Source organism: Somniosus microcephalus, chromosome 3, assembly GCF_052327205.1.
Source record: "Somniosus microcephalus isolate GS21.2 chromosome 3, FLI_Smic_1.0, whole genome shotgun sequence".
Classification (NCBI taxonomy): Eukaryota; Metazoa; Chordata; class Chondrichthyes; order Squaliformes; family Somniosidae; genus Somniosus; species Somniosus microcephalus.
The window spans coordinates 270,355,351-270,374,670 of record NC_140989.1 but is presented as its reverse complement, the minus strand read 5'-3'; the positions used below and the strand labels follow the sequence as shown (position 1 = coordinate 270,374,670).

At 44.5% G+C, this 19,320-nt stretch overlaps 1 protein-coding gene across 4 annotated transcripts in view; it reads left to right on the top strand.

The window, feature by feature from the left end:
- Positions 1–19,320, top strand: part of acot11a (acyl-CoA thioesterase 11a) — a 101,193-nt gene that overhangs the window by 78,401 nt on the left and 3,472 nt on the right. For all 4 annotated transcript variants that reach the window (XM_085982490.1, XM_085982492.1, XM_085982491.1 and 1 more), the window contains 7 exons: positions 6,159–6,303; positions 8,739–8,794; positions 10,410–10,476; positions 11,462–11,545; positions 11,633–11,766; positions 14,782–14,913; positions 17,239–17,365. In XM_085982490.1, the coding sequence (XP_085838616.1) occupies positions 6,159–6,303; positions 8,739–8,794; positions 10,410–10,476; positions 11,462–11,545; positions 11,633–11,766; positions 14,782–14,913; positions 17,239–17,365 (745 nt within the window). The remainder of the gene's footprint in view (positions 1–6,158; positions 6,304–8,738; positions 8,795–10,409; positions 10,477–11,461; positions 11,546–11,632; positions 11,767–14,781; positions 14,914–17,238; positions 17,366–19,320) is intronic.

Below are 19,320 nucleotides of genomic sequence, written 5' to 3'. Positions count from 1 at the left end.
GAATTGCAGAGCTTGGGGCCTAGACAGCCAATGGTGGAGTGATTAAAGTCAGGGGTGCGCAAGAGGCCAGAATTGGAGGAGCACAGAGAACCTCGGAGGGTTGTAGGGCTGGAGAAGGTTGCAGAGATAGGGAGGGGTGAGGCCATAGTGGGATTAGAAAACAGGGACGAGAATTTTAAAATTGAGGCGTTGCTGGACCGGGCAAGATACGGGCAGCCGAGTTTTGGATGAGCTCAAGTTTATGGCGGGTGGAAGCTGCGAGGCCGGTCAGGAGTGCGTTGGAATAGTCAAATCTAGAGATAGCAAAGGCATTGATGAGGATTTCTGCAGCAGATGAGCTGAGGCAGGGGCGGATTCGAGCGATGTTACGGAAGTGGAAAGAGGTGGTCTTGCTGATGGAGTGGACATGTGGTCAGAAGCTCATCTTGGGTCAAATATGACACCAAGGTTGCGAACAGTGTGATTCAGCGTCAGACAGTTGCCAAGGGGAGGGATGGAGTTGGTGGCTAGGGAATGGAGTTTGTGGTGGGGAATGAAGACAGTGGCTTCGGTCTTCCCAATATCTAGTTGTTGGAAATTTCTGCTCATCCAGTATTGGATGTCAGGCAAGCAGTGTGACAAATCAGAGACAGTGGAGGGGTCGAGAGATGTGGTGGTGAGGTAGAGCTGGGTGTCGTCAGTGTATGTGTGGAACCTGACGTGTAAACACTCCTGTGAAGCGCCTTGGGACGTTTTACTGACGTAAAGGTGCTACATAAATACAAGTTGTTTTATTGTTGTTGTAATAGTTGGATTGTAATGATTCAGAATACATTTCCTTTTTATAGCTGGAAAAACATTTGTGTAACTTGCCCTCTGCTGTAGTTGATAAGACAGATGGTTATCAATGTGTGTTTGATGAGGGATGTTATACTGCCTGACTCTACAGGCTGCTCCTTAAATTGCTGTGTAATCAGAGTAAGAGAAGGTGGAGGTTATTGGTTTTGGTGACAAGAGGCCCCTGAAGATTGATGGCCAGAAAATGATTTTGCTGCAAAATTTAATGAAACCGTTTCAGTTTTCCTACATGGTAAAACCTGCTTTGGATTCAATCTTTCCATTGCTTTCAAAATAAAAAAAGTCTTATCAGAAGCGGGGAAAACAAACCTTTATTCAAGGACAGAGCTGATGAGCTGTATTACAACACAGCTTTATGTGAGGTTGCCTTGTATTCTCAACGGAGTAACACTTATCAAGGGCTGTACCTATTATGAAGTTTAATTGCTGTATTCAGCTGCTCCTCAGCGCAACAGTGTGTGGAAAGAAGGATAAAACTTATCTGTGGCTTTATCAGCAAATGTTTTACTGCGTTAAAAATGTTACGCTTTCTGTACAACAGCATTGCACAAGGGAAATCTAGGCTTCTTGTTGGATCAGTGGGTAAATGGTCACGGTACAGACCATGAGGGCCCAGGCTTGAACTTTGGTTTGCACTGAGCTAGCTGATGGCAGCCAGGGCAGTGGATGAAGGAGCTCCAGTTTGTGTCCTTGGGCTAGGGAGGGGAATCAAAACCAAAACACAGGTTACTGATCATTGTTGAATGGTCTGCTAATGCTCGCTGTCTGAAGAATAACTTACGTGATGTACTAGTGATGTGCCAAATAACTGCCTGAATCCATGAGGTTAAAGCTTAAAACTAAAGGCTTTTATTAAGTAAGAACATGCCATCACGTTAACACAGGGCAACCATCATTCATCACCGACCCAGCCCTTAGTAGAACATTCCAGAAGAGGGGCGGGGCTAGGGAGGAGCATTAGTGGTTACTCTGGTGGAACATTCCAGACATTAACAAGTACAACAACAATACAAATGCCAGAACACAGAGTTATTTCATCACATTCACCCCCTGCTATAGATTCAGTCTGTCAGGAGGTCTGATAATCCTCCGGGAACGACGTAACTCTTGCTGAGGCTCCTCCCGGAGTACTAACTCCGGTTCATTCGAATTCCCAGAATCATCAGTATTTTCCACACTGAGGGTTTGTGTCTCTGAAGGTCCAATACCACGATTGAAAACTCTACTCTCAGAGTCGAACTCTTTTCGAGCTCCAGCAGGTGCAAGATCTTTAATAGAGACCGTATCCTCTCGCCCATCCGGATATTGAATATACACATACTGGGGATTAGCATGGAGGAGTTGTACTTCCTCCACCAGTGGATCAGTCTTGTGGCCTCTCACATGTCTGCGCAACAACACAGGGCCCGTGGTCATCAGCCATGTGGGTAACATTACTCCATTAGTAGCTTTTCTTGGAAAACTAAACATCCTTTCACGAGGGGTGGCATTCGTCGCTGTACACAAAAGAGACCTTATGGAATGCAGCACGTCTGGCAGGACATCCTGCCAGCGAGAGGTCAGCAGGCCTCACGACTTCAGAGACAGTACGATAGCCTTCCACACTGTCGCATTTTCTTTCTCGACCTGCCCATTACCACGAGGGTTATAGCTGGTAGTTCTACTCGTTGCAATCCCTTTCGATAGCAAAAACTGTTGCATATCTTCGCTCATAAAGGAAGAACCCCAATCACTTATGTATATAGTTAGGCATGCCAAACAAGGAAAACAGTTGGCAGAGGCATTTAATTACAACAGCACTAGTCACATCCGGACAGGGGATAACAAAAGGGAACCGAGAGTACTCGTCTATAATATTAAGAAAATAGACATTACGGTCGCTCGATGGAAGGGGACCTTTAAAATCGAGACTCAAACGCTCAAATGGTCGAGTTGCTTTAATAAGATGAGCTGGCTCAGACGGCTTATAGAAGCGGGGTTTGCATTCAGCACAAACACGACAGGTTCTGGTCATTGTCCGGACCTCCTCAATAGAGTAGGGTAGTTTGTGGGACTTAATGAAGTGGTTCATTCTGGTAACCCCAGGGTGGCAGAGTGCATCGTGGAGACTTTGAAGCTTATCTATACCTAGACTAGCACATACTCCTCGTGACAAAGCATCCGATGGCTCATTAAATACTCCAGGCCTGTACTGAATATCATAGTCATATGTTGACAGATCTATTCGCCATCTTAAAATCTTATCATTTTTGATCTTGCCTCTCTGCTTAGTGTTGAACATAAAGGCCACGGATCGCTGGTCAGTAATGAGCGTAAAACGTTGGCCAGCGAGATAATGTCTCCAATACCTGACTGCTTCTATAATCGCCTGTGCCTCCTTTTCCACTGAAGAATGTCGAACTTCTGGTCCTTGCAATGTACGAGAGAAGAAAGCTACTGGTCTACCAGCTTGGTTAAGAGTTGCTGCCAACGCAAAATCAGATGCATCACTTTCCACTTGAAAAGGGATCTTCTCATCCACGGCACATACCACTGCCTTCTCAATGTCCCGTTTGATATTAAGGAAAGCTGCTTGAGCTTCCGCCGATAGCGGAAAAGACATCGACTTAATAAGAGGTCGGACTTTATCTGAGTAGTTAGCCACCCACTGGGCATAGTACGAGAAGAATCCCAGACACCTTCTTAAAGCTTTTACAGTGTGAGGTAAAGGTAATTCCTTAAGTGGGCGTAATCTTTCAGGATCTGGCCCGATTACCCCATTCTCCACAACGCAACCAAGAATACACAAACGTGTAGTATTGAAGGTACACTTGTTTTCGTTGTAGGTCAGGTTTAACCTCTTTGCAGTCTCTAGGAACTTCGCGAGATTTCGATCATGCTCCCGTTGGTCGCGCCCACAGATAGTAACATTGTCCAGGTACGGGAATGTTGCTTCCCACGCGTATTCATCCATCATACGATCCATCTCCCGTTGGAAGACGGATACCCCATTCGTCACTCCAAAGGGCACCCTAAGGAATTGGTACAGGCGCCCATTAGCTTCGAAGGCCGTATAAGGTCGGTCTTCTATTTTAATGGGGAGTTGATGGTAGGCAGACTTTAAATCAATGGTGGAGAACACGCGGTACTGAGCTATCTGGTTCACCATCTCAGAAATACGAGGCAAAGGATAGGCGTCTAATTGGGTATACAAGTTTATAGTCTGGCTATAATCGACCACAAGTCTTTTCTTTTCATTAGTTTTTACCACCACCACCTGGGCACGCCACGGGCTATTACTGTGTTCGATGATTCCCTCCCGTTGAAGCCTTTCCACTTCCTCTTTTATAAATGTTTTATCTTCTGAACTATACCGTCGACTCTTAGTCGCTATAGGTCTACAATTAGGAGCAAGGTTCGCGAACAAAGAAGGCGGACTTACTTTTAAAGTAGAAAGGCCGCAGTCTGTGAGTGGAGGCTGAGATCCACCATACTTAAGGGTAACGCTCTCATGCTGACACTGGAAGTCCAAGCCTAAAATTAAGTTCACACACAACTGAGGTAATATGAGGAGTTTAAAGTCCTTACACTCCGTATCCTTAACGGTCAATGTGACTTTACAATATCCAGTTACCTCCGAAGTAAGGGACTTGGACGCCATCACAATTTCACTTTGAGTAGGATACACCTTCAATGAACAGGAGTTAACAAGGTTGGGGTGTATAAAACTTTCAGTACTGCCACAGTCTATCAAACACCCAGTAGGACGACCATTAATCTTGATGTCCATCATAGATTTTGACAAGGAGCACGGTATGGTCTGGTCAACCGTAGCCGAGGCTAGAGTAAAACGATGGGCGGCAGCAGAGAAGACATCGGGCACAGGATTACCCTTACACACTTTACTAAAATGTCCCCGTTTCTTACATTTAAAACAAGTAGCCTCTCTGGCTAGGCATCTTTGCCTGGGGTGCTTAGATTGGCCACAAAAATAACACTTAGACCCATGGGGTACAGCCGCAACAATAGGATTAAGTGGAGGCTCCTTTGGTGTTATGGATGCCTCCATACTCGGAATACACGAGACTGAGAGAGACGCATGGGCTGATGCATACACTTCTAAATTCTTCTGGGCTACATCTAACGATCGAGCAGTAGTGACGACCGTCTTTAAAACTAATGAGTCATTCTCGAGGAGTCTCTGTCTAATATAATTAGATCGGAGGCCAGATATGAAAGAATCGCGGATGGCTTTTTCCTGATACACTATGGCAGAGACAGCCTTGTAGTTACAATCCTTAGCCAAAGCCTTAAGGTCCTGCAGGAAATCGTCCAGAGATTCCTCGGGTAATTGCCTGCGAGTAGACAAAAGATACCTGGCGTATACTTCGTTAACCGACTTAAGGTACTGGGCCTTAAGGGCTGCGAGGGCCTCTTCATATGTAGTAATATCTTCAATTATCGAGTAAGTTTGATGACTTACCAAGTTGGTTAGAAGACCCAACTTGTTAACCGTCGAATCGACCGATGCGATGAAGTGTTCAAAACATCGAAGCCAATGCGTAAATTTCTTCGACGCGTCTGCCGAATGGGGATCGATATCCAGACGCTCTAGTTTCAAAAATCGATCCATCTTCCAAAAGTTGTTACTTAATAAAATTGATGTGCCAAATAACTGCCTGAATCCATGAGGTTAAAGCTTAAAACTAAAGGCTTTTATTAAGTAAGAACATGGCATCAAGTTAACACAGGGCAACCATCATTCATCACCAACCCAGCCCTTGGTAGAACATTCCAGAAGAGGGGCGGGGCTAGGGAGGAGCATTAGTGGTTACACCGGTGGAACATTCCAGACATTAACAAGTACAACAACAACAACAATACAAATGCCAGAACACAGAGTTATTTCATCACAACTAGAGGTTGTCAGCAGCTGTGGAATTGTATTCCAGCATTTGTGCCTTCAGGAGAGGAAGGTAGAAGAGATCTGGATGGGGGTGGGCGGGCGTCGGGGGAGGATAATGGTAATGGCTTCTGTAACATAATATGGTGAAATAGCAGCACTAACTATACCTGGGGGATGGGGGAGGAGAGACAAAAGGGATTGTCATTGCAATAATGTGGAAAATTTGAGAAATTAAACTTTAAACCTATGATAAATTTTTTTAGCAATTAGTATGTTTCGAAGCATAGTGCTGATGGGAAAGCCCAGTACAGTATTGAGTGATCGTGGTTATTTGTAAGTATAAACATGTGTGTTTTATTTCTTAAAATTAGAATAAACTCAGTGAAGATCCTTTCTTTCTTTAAGATGCTTTCTAAATTACTGTGGTGTTTTTCAGCTTTGAAGTTGGTGTCTGTGCAGAAGCCTACCACCAGGAAGACTGGGATAGGAAGACGCACATCAACAGTGCCTTTATGACCTTTGTTGTGCTGGGTAAAGACAAAGAACTCAGCACGTTCCCCCGAGTCAAGCCGGAACCAGGGGTAAGCGCTGTGCATTCTACACTTAAATATGCTGTCGCTTAGGAATACAAGCTGTACTCGATTTGACAACTTTTCTATTCTGTAGATGGATAACGCACTTTTCCATCTCTGCCTGCAAACCAAGCCATTTTCCTGGGAGACATGTGACTGAGTCAGTATCACATCAGACAGAGGCAAATGGAGCTGGCTGGGTTTGAGTTTTTAATTATGCTAAGCAGATGGGAAAAGTTCAGTCACTGGTCTGTACTGATTGCTGCAGGGTGCTGTAGTCTAGTGGTTATGTTACTGGACTAATGATCCAGAAGACATGAGTTCAAATTCACCAGAGCAGTTTGAGAATTTGAATTCCTTTTCAGAAAAATCTGGAACTAAGTAAAAGTGACCATGAAGCTGTTGGATTGCTGTAAAAATCCAACTGGTTCACTAATGTTCTTGTGGGAAGGAAACCTGCCATCCTTACTTGGTCTGGCATTTATGTAACTTGTTAAGACTCTAAAATTCTCATCCTTGTTTTCAAATCCCTCCCAGGCTTTGCCCTATCTCTGTAATCTCCTCCAGCCCTACAACCCTCCGAGATATCTGCACTTCTCCAATTCTGGCCTCTTGTGCATCCCCGATTATAATCGCTCCGCCATTGGTGGCTGTGCCTTTAGCTGCCTAGGCCCTAAGCTCTGGAATTCCCTCCCTAAACCTCTCCGCCCTTCTATATCTCTCTCTTCCTTTAAGACGCTCCTTAAAACCTACTTCTGTGGCCCCGCCTTTCCTAATATCTCCTTATGTGGCTCGGTGTCAAATTTTTTTGATACGCCTTGGGATGTTGCACTACGTTAAAGGTGCTATATGAATACAAGTTGTTGTTTCATTGCAAATCATTCCAGTAATAGTGGTAAGTTCCACTGGCTGCCCGTTGATCCTGTACCGTGCTGTACAGAACCCGTACAGGTCCTGTGGTTGTCATTAATTAGAAATTTGTACATTTTTTGCTGATGGGAGTCATTTAAATATCAAGTTTATTGATAACTAGTAACTAGTTTTAAGGTTTATAAATAACTAGTAACCAAAATCCTAATTATAGTTGACAGCTGTAAGATTAGATGACGTGGTCGATTGATAAGGAATTAGTTTCCCTTGTGTAAGAGGTATACAAGGAAACATTATTTGATAAACTTTGACTAGTAGTAAAACTGGATTAAATTGTTTTGTCACTAAAGTAGTTTCTTCTGACCTTGAGCTTGGTGTAGGCAGTTTGTAGTGGAATATTTTCTAATTGGTCGTTAGCTCAAGATTAACAGAAAATTTAACTACTGTGGACTAAACTAGTTGGTGTAAGTAAAGGAGCAAATAGCTAGCCCATCCGAACTGATAAATTGGCATCTTGAGCTTCCCCAAGGGCTCAGTGGGTGAATGCACATCATAGTTCGATACTGAGCTTGTAAAAAGCAGAACGGTCCCAAATCCCCTCTGGTCTCTGCTGAGTTAGTTAATCTCAGGCAGGGCAGTGGTGCGGGATCCTACAATTTGCTTCAGTGTCCCTAAGGAGGAGAAAATGATCAGTTCCTGCTCCTGATTGTTATCCAGTGACCTGTGTTAGAAAGTGCTTGTGTGTGACCGGGATCAGTCTCTGCTGTGGCACCCAGCCCCCATGGTTCACTAGCCCATAAACCCTCACAGTTCGGCTCTGGGAATGAAGAATCCTGTTCTGGGTAAGGCATTGGAAGGTGGCCAACTTTTGAAATGTATCCCAGCATGAGTCATTGCCTTTAAGAGGGGAGAACAGAGCTTGGGCCCTAAACAGCTTAACGCACAGTCGCCAATAGTGGGGCGAAGGGAGTGGGGGATACACAAGCTGAAGTTACATTTTGTATTGATCAGATAACAAATATTGAACTCTGCTAATCCAATCTTATCATCCTCCCGTTGTTACATAACTATTGTTGCAGATCAATCAAATGGACAGCTCGGCAATGACCAGCATAGACTAGTTGGGCTGACTGGCCTGTTTCTGTGCTGTATATTCTATGTAACCTTTACTGATCATTACAAGCGCTGGTAAAAGTACAGAGTCCTGCTTAACATGGTTCCACATGATCATTTCAAACAGTGATTATAATTGCCTACTATTGCCTGCATTTATATAGTGCCTTTAACATAGAATAAAGTGCTTCGCAGAGGCCTAATCAAAAAATTGGATGCCAAGCCAAAGGAGATGTTAGCAGGGGTAACCAAAAGCTTGGCCAAAGAGCTGGTTTTGGAGCAGAGGAAGAAGAATTGGAGGGGTTTAGGATGGGAATTCCAGAGCATGAGGTCTACAAAGCTGAAGGCACGGCTGCCAATGATTGGGAGGTGGGGGGGATGCACAAGATGCCAGAGTCACTACAAGAGGATTCTACTGTAAGTAGATTATTTCTGTAACACTGCTTGTGTTTCCCCAACAGGATGGAGAAAGAAGATATCGTGAAGCAAGTGCGCGGAAGAAAATACGACTCGACAGGTCAGTAAACTTAAACACTCTAGCCCTTTGATTCAGTGAGTGCTTTTACAGAGCAGCAGAGACAGACATCACAGCGATTCTTGCACACATTCTTCAGTTCAACACTGCGGCAGGATGTAACTTTACACCATGATTCACTCTGTGAACCCTCTAGAAAATTACCATTGGATATTGATGTTTTATGCAAAGCATGTGTTGCCAACCAACTAGAAAGCATCATAGCATACCTCGTTAAAACATACTGACACTTGTTAATGGCACCTGTGATGCAAATAAACTTGGCCAGCTGCTAGCACACTCTCTGATTTTGCTTTGTACTGACCACAGCAACCTCACCACAAGCACTGTACTATAAACAGAATCCAAGGGGGTTCCCACTGATACCATTCAATGCCTGACAGCCTAATGTGCACATTGAATTCACAAAGTTCCATGGGCTATTTTCCTACGTTAAAGTCGCTATATAAATGCAGGTTGATGTTGTTGTTGTTGTCGTCTAATCGGTCGAGGTCCACTAGCTGTGTAAATATGATGCCTCTTGGGCCACAATGTGCGTCCTCCTATGGGAATCGGGAAGATTTGATCAGGTTTGCTGTGAGTAATGTAAAGAGTAAAGCTGCTCTAATCAGGAGGAATCCCAAAAGTCCCTCTCCACCTTTGTGTAAGTGCAGCAAATACACGTTAAAACAGAAATATCGTCACACTTAAGTGCAGGTTCTTGTAACTTCAGTGATGGAGGTGCCACTTGCCTTCTGGCAAAGTCCTGTCTATAGAAAATTAATTCAAAATAATGTTTACATGTAACATTTTTGTTTTGGGGTGAGATTTCCTTGCACGATCCTTTGGGCAGAGTTTCACCAGGATCTCAGATGAGCAACGTGGGCTTTTTGAATTTCCCCATTTGAGTTCAGATGGCACACACCGACCAGATGAGGCTGGTGCACTTTCATGGTATCAAGGTCTTGAGCGAAAGATCTGAAAAGCTGTGGTTAGGATCAGATTCAGTCTGCGATGCTTAGCCATGATGTTGGGTTTTTCGGTGTAATCTTGCATTCCACACTTAAGAAAGAACTTGCATTTATATTGCACCTTTTGAAGTGTTGTCACTGTTGGAAAACAGTAGTCAATTTGTGCACAGCAAGGTCCCACAAACAGCAATGAGTTAAATGACCAGCTAAAACTAGATAATCTGTTTTTGGCCAGGACAGTGGGGAACTGCCCTGCTCTACTTCAGATAGTGATCTTTTTACATCTACCTGAGAGGTCACATGGCACTCAGCACTGCACTGCAGTGTCAGCCTAGGTTTATGTGCTCAAATCACTGGGGGCGGGCTTGAACACACGACTTTCTGACGCAGAGGCAAGAGTGCTACCACGGAGCCAAGACCGACACTTAAGGTTTGAGAACAGGCCTACGTGCTCAAAGAGTCCCGAAGGGACTGAGGTCATAATATACCAGGAATCTGTAAATGATAATAAGGATCATGGAATGCTGGATAAGAACAGTGTGTAATCAGCTGTAATTCCCCCCAAATGGTTAGGACTTTGAACTGAACAAATTAAATATTTACAGATCTCTTTATAGAATTTGAAAATCCTATTGTTTTTCTTTCAGAAAATATATCATTTCATGTAAACAAACTGAAGTGCCACTGTCTGTCCCCTGGGACCCCAGCAATCAGGTAACTTGCCTTTCTGATGCAGAGATATTACAGTGTGTGTCTTTTTGTCTGTTGCTTTACTCCCATGCCTGCCTATAACAGCTGTAATCTTTGACTGCTTATTTTACAGTTTGATATTTTATGGAAAAAAATCAATTTGGTTAACTATTCTTTGTATTAGTGATCAGGCGTGCATTATCCACATGAATCCATAAAATGGTAAAAATCACGAAAATAGCAGATTAACTTTGGTCATCCCTGGAACCTTTTTCAGTGAGGAGGATCTCTGTCAGTTTTGGATGCCAATTCTGAGCAGTGCTCAGAATGAAGCTTAAACCTCATGGGGTGGTGAGATACGACAGGCTGGTTAGAATTTGCTTCATTTTGCCTTTTTGCCCTTTGTTAGCCTGGTATTACCTTTAGTTATCCATGAAACACTCCCTCCTCGGGGCCTGGCCCTCTCACCATGTTGTTAGCCAGCTCAACGGGAATCAGCCAGAGCTCACGCCAGCTGTATGTTGCTGTCCCGTTTTTATAACTCGTAACCTCGATGTTTTGTTATCATTGCTTCTCTGCTCCGTGCCTGTCTTCCCTCTTCTTTCTCTCCCCCTCCCTACCTGAAGGTGCTGATTCTTGCTGAAGTACTGCTCAATGAACAGCAGCAGTCCTCGAATAACTCGCCCAAGTGGCCCTTATTCATGTGTAAGCCCAGAGAGGCTATTCAACTGGGATGACCATCGAAGTTGAGCTCAATCCTGTCCTCCCCACGACAACGAGTCATGGATAGCAATCAGGAGTGGGAAATCTGGCTGATTTCTCTTTATGATTCCCTGCCCCTATCCCAGGAGTATTGAAGCCAATGGTTCTGGCAAAGATCAGCAGACTCTGCACAGACCATGTATCCAATGTGGAGCTTTCCAGCCGCTATGGGTCAATGCTACACTGGGTGCTGCCTTTAATCAATTGATGTTTTAAGTGACTGGTTTGCTTTTATGTTTTGTTGAAGGTTTACCTCAGCTACAATAACATCTCTGCACTAAAAATGCTGGCTACAAAACAAAACTGGGTACTGAACTGCACACAGAACAAGGCAAGTTAAACCAACAGCAGCATAAAGAGTTCAAGACTTGCCAGCCAGCTCACTTTTCAGGAAATGATGTCAATTTCCTTTTTCTAGGCCAAACTATTCACGCTGGAGGAAGGTCAGTTATTGTCCTTCAAAGTGGAAATGACTGTTTCTGTAAACGTCAAGCAAGTTTTCATGCTCCTGTCTGATATGAGCCGTCGACATGAATGGGACACCCACTACCAGTAAGAACAGCCACATAAACTAAAGAATGAGCATCAGTGACAGTGGGAAGCAAAGGATAATGGAAGGGGGAAGATGTTGACACAACTCACTGTCCCAGGGAGTATGGAGATCTTTTTTTCTCTCTCCTGCGAGGGAGCAGATTAAAGCTGATCTAACTCCTATTCTTATTGGGAAACCAAGGTGATGCAACACTTGTTGATCAGCTGCCATAGTGCGCATGGGCTGAAACAGTCAAATGCTCCACAGGACATGACGGTTGAACCACTGCCCCCCCGCACCCCCCCATTGTCATTCGATGACATTACCATCGCCGAGTCCCCCATCCTGGGGAGGGGGGGGGGGGGTCGCCATTGTCCAGAAACTCAACTGGACCAGCCACATAAATACCTTGGCTACTAGAGCAGGTCAGAGGCTGGGTATTCTGCAGTGAGTGACCCACCTTGTGACCCCCCCCAAAACATCTCCACCACCTACAAGGCACAAGCCAGAAGTGTGATGGAATACTCTCTACTTGCCTGGATTGTTTGCAACTGCAACAACACTCAAGAAGCTTGACACCGTCCAGCTTGATTGGCACCTCATCCACTAGCCTAAACACTCATGCCCTCTACCACCGGCGTACAGCGGCTGCAGTGTGTACTATCTAAAGGAAGCACTGCAGCAACTCACCAATTCTTCTTCGGCAGCACTTCCCAAACCCGCGACCTCCACCTCCTAGAAGGACAAGGGCAGGAGGTGGATGGGAACACCATCACCTCCGAGTTCCCCTCCAAGTCACACACCTTCCTGACTTGGCCATATATCACCGTTCCTTCATTGTCGCTGGGTCAAAATCCTGGAATTCCCTACCTAACAGCACTATGGGAGTACCTTCACCACATGGACTACAGCAGTTCAAGAAGGCGGCTCACCACCACCTTCACAGGGCAACTGGGGATGGGCAATAAATGTTGGCCTTGCCAGCGAAGTCCACATCCCCAGAATGAATAATTTAAAAAAATACTTAAGATGTGAGGATGGATGAATGTTCTGGAATTTTGTTCAATTTACTTTGGGGATCAGAGAAGTATATTTTTTTACAGAAATTTCTCTCTGGGGCTACATGGTACTTGTAGAACCATGATAGATAGATGGTCGGTGGAAGGAACAGACCTGAAGGGCCACTTAGCCTTTCCTCATTCTATGCATTTATATGTTCTATTTGGATGCATGCCAACTCGTGCTTTGTTGAGTGACCAAGAGAATTGGTCATTGCTCTATTTAAGAAGCATTGCCTTTAGCTGGAGGATGGGTGAGCTGAGAAAGTCAGGTGATGTTGAAATGGCTGCTGAAAAGTCGGAATGTGTCAGCAGGCTCGGTGGGGACTATTGTGTGACGCAAGAGCCCTAAACACAGCTGACTGAGCGCAGCCGAGATTGAGAAGGAGAGTTAAGCTCGTTAAGACACCCCATCAAAAGGGTGGAAACTGCCAGGTTGATGGACAGAGATTATCACGTTAAATGTTCCTCTTCAGTGCCGTCCTTAATTTTAAAATGGATTTTTCTCCCCTCCCCCTCGGGTTATAATAAGCTGTGTTGTAGTGAGCAAAGCTCAAGGGGGAGTAAAAAGATAGACAGGTGAGTGTGAGGCAGCAGCCCTGCCTGCACTAGAATCCAGGAGGATGGGGATAAAAGCTCGGCAATGATTCCAAGAAATGTTGGGGGCTAGGCAAAGTTTACATGTGACTAGAGCTGGGGGAATATAAGGAACTCCGTTCTGCACAGGTCGCTGTTATGGCAGTATGTTTTATCCTGAGAATTACCACTGGGAGACTAGTTGTTTCCCAGCTCCTCCCAAGTTGGTGCCTATGGAAGTAGCCAGAGATGGAGTGGATTTTATTAGTGTCTGATTGGCAAAAATGGAATCAGCAGCAGGTGCCAAACGCTCCTATGATGGCTAAGACAGCGGGTAGCTGATGCAGATCAGGAAGTCCTAGGTTCGATCCCTGATCTGTGCTGAGTTAGCTGAGCTTGGCTGGGGCGACAGTAACTATGCTTATTTACTAGATTGAATCATAGAATCTTCCAGCACAGGAAGAGGCTGATGTCCCTGGATTAGAGAGGAGAGAATCAAACTGGTTTTCCATTCCTGCTCGTTATCCAGCGATTCCTGCTAAAGGTGCACGTGTGCGGATGCTTGGTGAGAATGAGATGGAGCTGGGCATCTGACCCTTGCTGTCAAATACTGGCAACTCTTACTGTCTCGGGTCACTTGGTCAAGATACTAGAGGGAAACCATGCCTATGCAACCATGCTCTAGCAGGGAGCCTTCAAGAGGGGGAAGGAAATTGGCAGAAAAGTATTTTCAAAACTGTTGCCACAAATGCCTTCCTTTCCTGGAGCACATCAAACTTTTAAGAGTGAATTTATTATCCCCTTCATGGGTTTTCATACAGAAAATAGGGGGAAAATACTATTTCCACTAGTCAGTGAGTTAACAACTTGAGGGTCTAAACTCAAGATCAGCACTAAAAGAACAAGGGGAGAAGTTAGGAGAAATTATTTTACCACAGAGGGTTGTTAGGACATGGAATGTCCTACCAGAAACAGCGGTGGAAGCAGAATCCATTATAGCTTTCAAAAGAGAAGTGGATAAATATTGCAAAAAATAAAAATGTAAAATTGTATGGGGAAAGGGCAGGGGAATGAGATGAAGTGGATAGTTCTTTCAGAGAGCAGGCACAGGCTTGATGGGCTGAATGGCCTCTTCCTGTGCTGGAAGACCTTGTGTTGGAGGACCTTGCATGTAATGGAGAGAATGGTTCAAACCACTTCAAATGGGGTTTCTAAAAGTAAGAACTTACGGGTTTAGATGCTTCACTCCAGCTATGTAAAATTGGGATGTTGTTTGATTTTTGATTAATACTGCGGTTTCACAGTGAGCCCTGGAAGTGTGCTCCATGGACTACACACCCGCGCACACAGGAACAACACACAAACTCACACTCTCTCTAACATCTTTATGTTTCCTTCAAGAAAATTTCAGTTGATACAAAAGGTGGATGAGGATGATGTCATCTATCACGTGATCTCTCCTTCTGTCAGCAAGGGGAGCAAGTTTCAAGACTTTGTTTTACTGGCATCTCGCAGAGTGCCTTGTGCTGATGGGTAACTTCATTTATGTTTTTCACATGTTGAAGTAGCTGTTTTTTTTTTTAACATATTCTCCCAAGAATAACAGGCTTTTGAGATTTTTAGGAGTTCAGGTTATTTTAATTTCTACAAAATGATGTGCATTGCCCCATAAGCATTACTTGTAACTATGCTTGTCACCCATGGAGATTTCGAATAGCATGTTACTGATATGGCTGCCCAACTTGTGTGTCCCCTGTCTTTCCATGCCGAAATGCATATTCGCATCATTTAGCACCGTAAGGTTTAATTTCTTAAATGCTTTCCTATCCTAGCCTCGCCTCCTCTCCACAAATTACAACATGTCCAAATGCTGCAGCCTATGCTCTCACAGGCAGAAAGTATTGCACTCCTGTTACCCTGTGCTTGCCAAGCCATTCGGGGGGGGGGGGGGACCAGGTTTCCATGCAGCCTAGCCGCCACCAAAAAAGCTAGGTTTTTAAAAATACCTGAATGTGGAGCCGGGTGGTGCAGGAGTGCTTCTCCCGGCTCCACGTTAAAATCATGAGTCGCTGCCGGCTACTGATTGCGCCCTCTCCCGGCCATGCCTCCCCTCCCCATCGCCTCACTCGTCACCTTTCAAGATGCACCAGCAAGTGACGCAGCAGCGGCCTGAAATTCAAATAGTCTTTGATGGTGAGCTGCCTGGGGATGTCCAGCAGGCTGTCTGTAGCTCGCCCGTCTGATGTAAATGAGGCCCGAGGCCCAATATGGGGTTGCCTTGGGCCTCCCTGTTCTGGTGCAAGGATCATTCCCTGTCCCCAGTCCATGCCGGCCAGCTGGCACAAACCAATCTCCAGGCCAGTAAATGTCCTTTGTTCCTATTTCTTTTATTAACCTTTATTAGCTATATATTCAGCCAATGAATATTTCTTATCTAGGTTCTCTCTTTTATCATACAATACATACAACCTGTTGTTTCAACCTCCCGTGCCTGACTTCGCCCACCCCAACAGCCCTTAAAATCTTGCCCAGGATTAATCTGTCGACTTTCCAAACTTGTAAACTGCGAGCGAGCCTTGGCATTTTCACTCTGTTTATACCCAGGTTGTTTACATCTCAGAAACTGCAGTTTTTTTGACCTATGCTTGACCACCTACTTTTTCAGGGAGGCCTTTGTACCTCTGATATGTTGCCAGATTTTTCTCCGGTCAGATCATTCTGTACCTTTCCATGGTCAGGTTATCCTGTAACTTTATACAATAGTTTGCATTTTGTTAACAGCAGTAATTAGTTATAAAATTCCAATAGTCGCAACAAGTAATTAATCAATAGTCAATAACCAACAGATTACATAGGTTTAGGTGCTGATTTGTAAAATTTAAAACAAAAATGAAACTTTAAAAAATGGCCACCTGCCAAACTCTTCTGCAGCAGGTCTCCGAGACATGTCACAGCCAATCTCCCTTGCCCTTCCAGGCAGACTCCCTGGTGGATGCCGGACAGCCTGCCCAGATAATGCAAGTGGCCCACAGGCCGGAATCTGGGTCCATGGTGCACCCTTGTGGTGGGCACAACTCTCCCAAACACCACACTGGTTTTAATAGCCGAGCGGAATATAACATAAGAACATAAGATGTAGGAGCAGGAGTAGGTCATTTGGCTCCTCGAGCCTGCTCCGCCATTCAATAAGATCATGGCTGATCTGATCTTGGCCTCAACTCCACTTCCCTGCCTGCTCCCCATAACCCTTCACTCCCTTACCATTCAAAAATCTGTCTCTCTCCACCTTAAATATATTCAATGACCCAGCCTCCACAGCTCTCTGGGGAAGAGAATTCCAAAGATTCACGACCCTCTGAGAGAAGAAATTCCTCCTCATTTCCGTTTTAAATGGGTGCCCCCTTATTCTGAAATTATGCCCCCTAGTTCTAGATTCCCCCATGAGGGGAAACATCCTCTCTGTATCTACCCTGTCAAGCCCCTTCAGAATGTTATGTTTCAATAAGGTCACCTCTCATTCTTCTAAACTTCAATGAGTATAGGCCCAACCTGCTCAACCTTTCTTCATAAGACAACCCCTTCAACTCCGGAATCAACCTCGTGAACCTTCTCTGAACTGCCTCCAATGCAAGTATATCCTTCCTTAAATAAGGAGACCAAAACTGTACGCAGTTTCTAGGTTATAGTGTTAGAATTTTTATTTGAAGGTCGCTAACTTACTTCATGTTAATCTTCTAGTTAGCTGTTGGCTTTAAAGGATCAAAATATTTGGGCAAAATGTCCCCATTTGCCGGCCACTACAACGCAATCCAGTACCCATTGAAACGTTCAGTCAGCTGCTGTAAACTTTCTTTCTAGGGATCCCTATCTGATAGCGCTCCGATCGGTCAGTCTCCCTGCAGCCCCGCCAACTGAGGACCTTATCAGGAGTGAAGTGTTGTGTGCTGGCTTTACACTTTGGCAGGAAGAAGACACCCGCACCAGGGTAAGGGGTCTCTAGCACGTAAATGATCTGTAATGATCAATTTATCTGAAGACATTATTGATTTAAAAAGTCAGAAAGACCTAAGTAAATATTTTTCCTTTAACCAAACACATGATTGTTAAATGGAGTCTGTCTGTGGGTGTGGAGTAAGATTTCCTTTAATTTATAGAGGCTGTTTGGATTGCTTCCTGAATGTAATCTGTTTTTAAAATGTGGGTTTTAAATTCTCCAAAAGAACGTAGTGGATGTGATGGGAGGTACTCAGGCTGCACGAATATATACGTGCAGGAGATCTGAATAGGATCTGAAATAGTGCCATTTCTATGCAATGGCAGTACTGCAAAAAATGTCTTTAGCATCGTCTTCTATTACAGGTGCTGGTTTGAGACCAGTACCTCCGAACAGCAGAGTGGCACTGGCACTACTGCTGGGTCTTCCTAGCTTTCTGGGGAAACAAGACTCAGAGCTTCACTGACACACAAATGGCCACTGTCTGTCTCTCTGCTAACACTAAAAGGATTCAGAGTTAAGCTTTAATAAATTCAAGTTTAAATTCTTTTCCAGTGGCTCAGTGGGTTCAATTAGCAAGCAGAAAAGCTGTATAGATCAGGATGGTCACGGGTTTGATCCCAGTCTGTATTGTTAGCTAAATCATCTGGCCGATGGTTGCAGGGACTTTTAGCTTCCGTGTCTCTGGGTTATTAGGGAGGGAAAAATTGGCCAGAAATCCTGCTCCTAATCACTGTCCAGTCGCCCTGCTATAAATGTGTGTGCATGGACATTGGGCGAGGACCCTAAACCTGCCAAAGCTCACTTATATATAATGGCCCATTGGGACCATACCCCAGCAAGGATTTAGTGTCATCAGGAGTACAGAGAAAGTTAGTGTAGGGGAGAAAAGTTCATTAAAAAATCATAATTGAAATATATTAGTTCGAACATAGAAACAGGTGTAGGCCGTTTGACTCTTTGAGCCTGTCCTGCTACTCCAGTTAGTCATGGCAGCTCCATCTTTTTAATTCCAATTCCCTGCCCATTCTCCATATTTCATAATACCCTTTGTTTCCAAGTATTTGTATCCCTTTTAAATACCTTCATTATTTCTACATCTTTGTCCTTCTGGGGTATTGCACTCCACATTCCTGCAATGATTCACGTGAAGAACTTATTTTCTGGATTGGCCCTCAGTTGGTTAAGCTCGGATTCTTGCCTCCTTGTTCTGGATTCTTCCACTAGATTATCCTATTAATCTCTCTGATTATTTTAAACACTCAATCAGATCACTCCTTCACCTCTGCATTTCTAGGGAATATACAATCCAAGTTTACCTCGTCTCACATCATGGCTAAGTTTCATCATTCCAATTAGCATCCTAATGAATTGTTGCTGGATTTTCTCCAAGACCAGTATATCCTTCTTAATTTGGGACACCCAGAACGGAACACAATATTCCAAATGAAGTCTGACCAGCACTCTGTACAAATGCTGTAGAATGTCCTTATTTTTTATATTCTGTATTCCTTATCATGAAGCAAGTTAACCTTTTTGATTACGTTTGCATCTACAAGCTCACATTTAATGACTTATGTAACTGGACCCCTAAACCGCTTTGTTCACTTACCCTCCAAGTCCCTATCCATGCCTGCTACTGCCCCCCAGCATCTGCACTCTTTGGGCCTGGTGCATTAGGCCTTGGTCCCCTTGGCAACAACCTGTTTCACCCACATGCAGGCCTCAGGCTATCATCCCAGTCCTGGTCTCAATCCACATGGCCTCCTGATTCTTTGGGAACAGCATTAAACTTAACTGGCTTCAGTGGGGGTGGAAAGCTGGGAATGGGTTAAGGGAGTGAAGAAAGGAAGGGGATGGTGGTGAAGGGATAGGGCAATTGGGAGCCAAGGGAGGAGGAGAGAGGATAAGGGGTCAAGAGGGGAGTGGAAAAGGGGTGAAGGAAG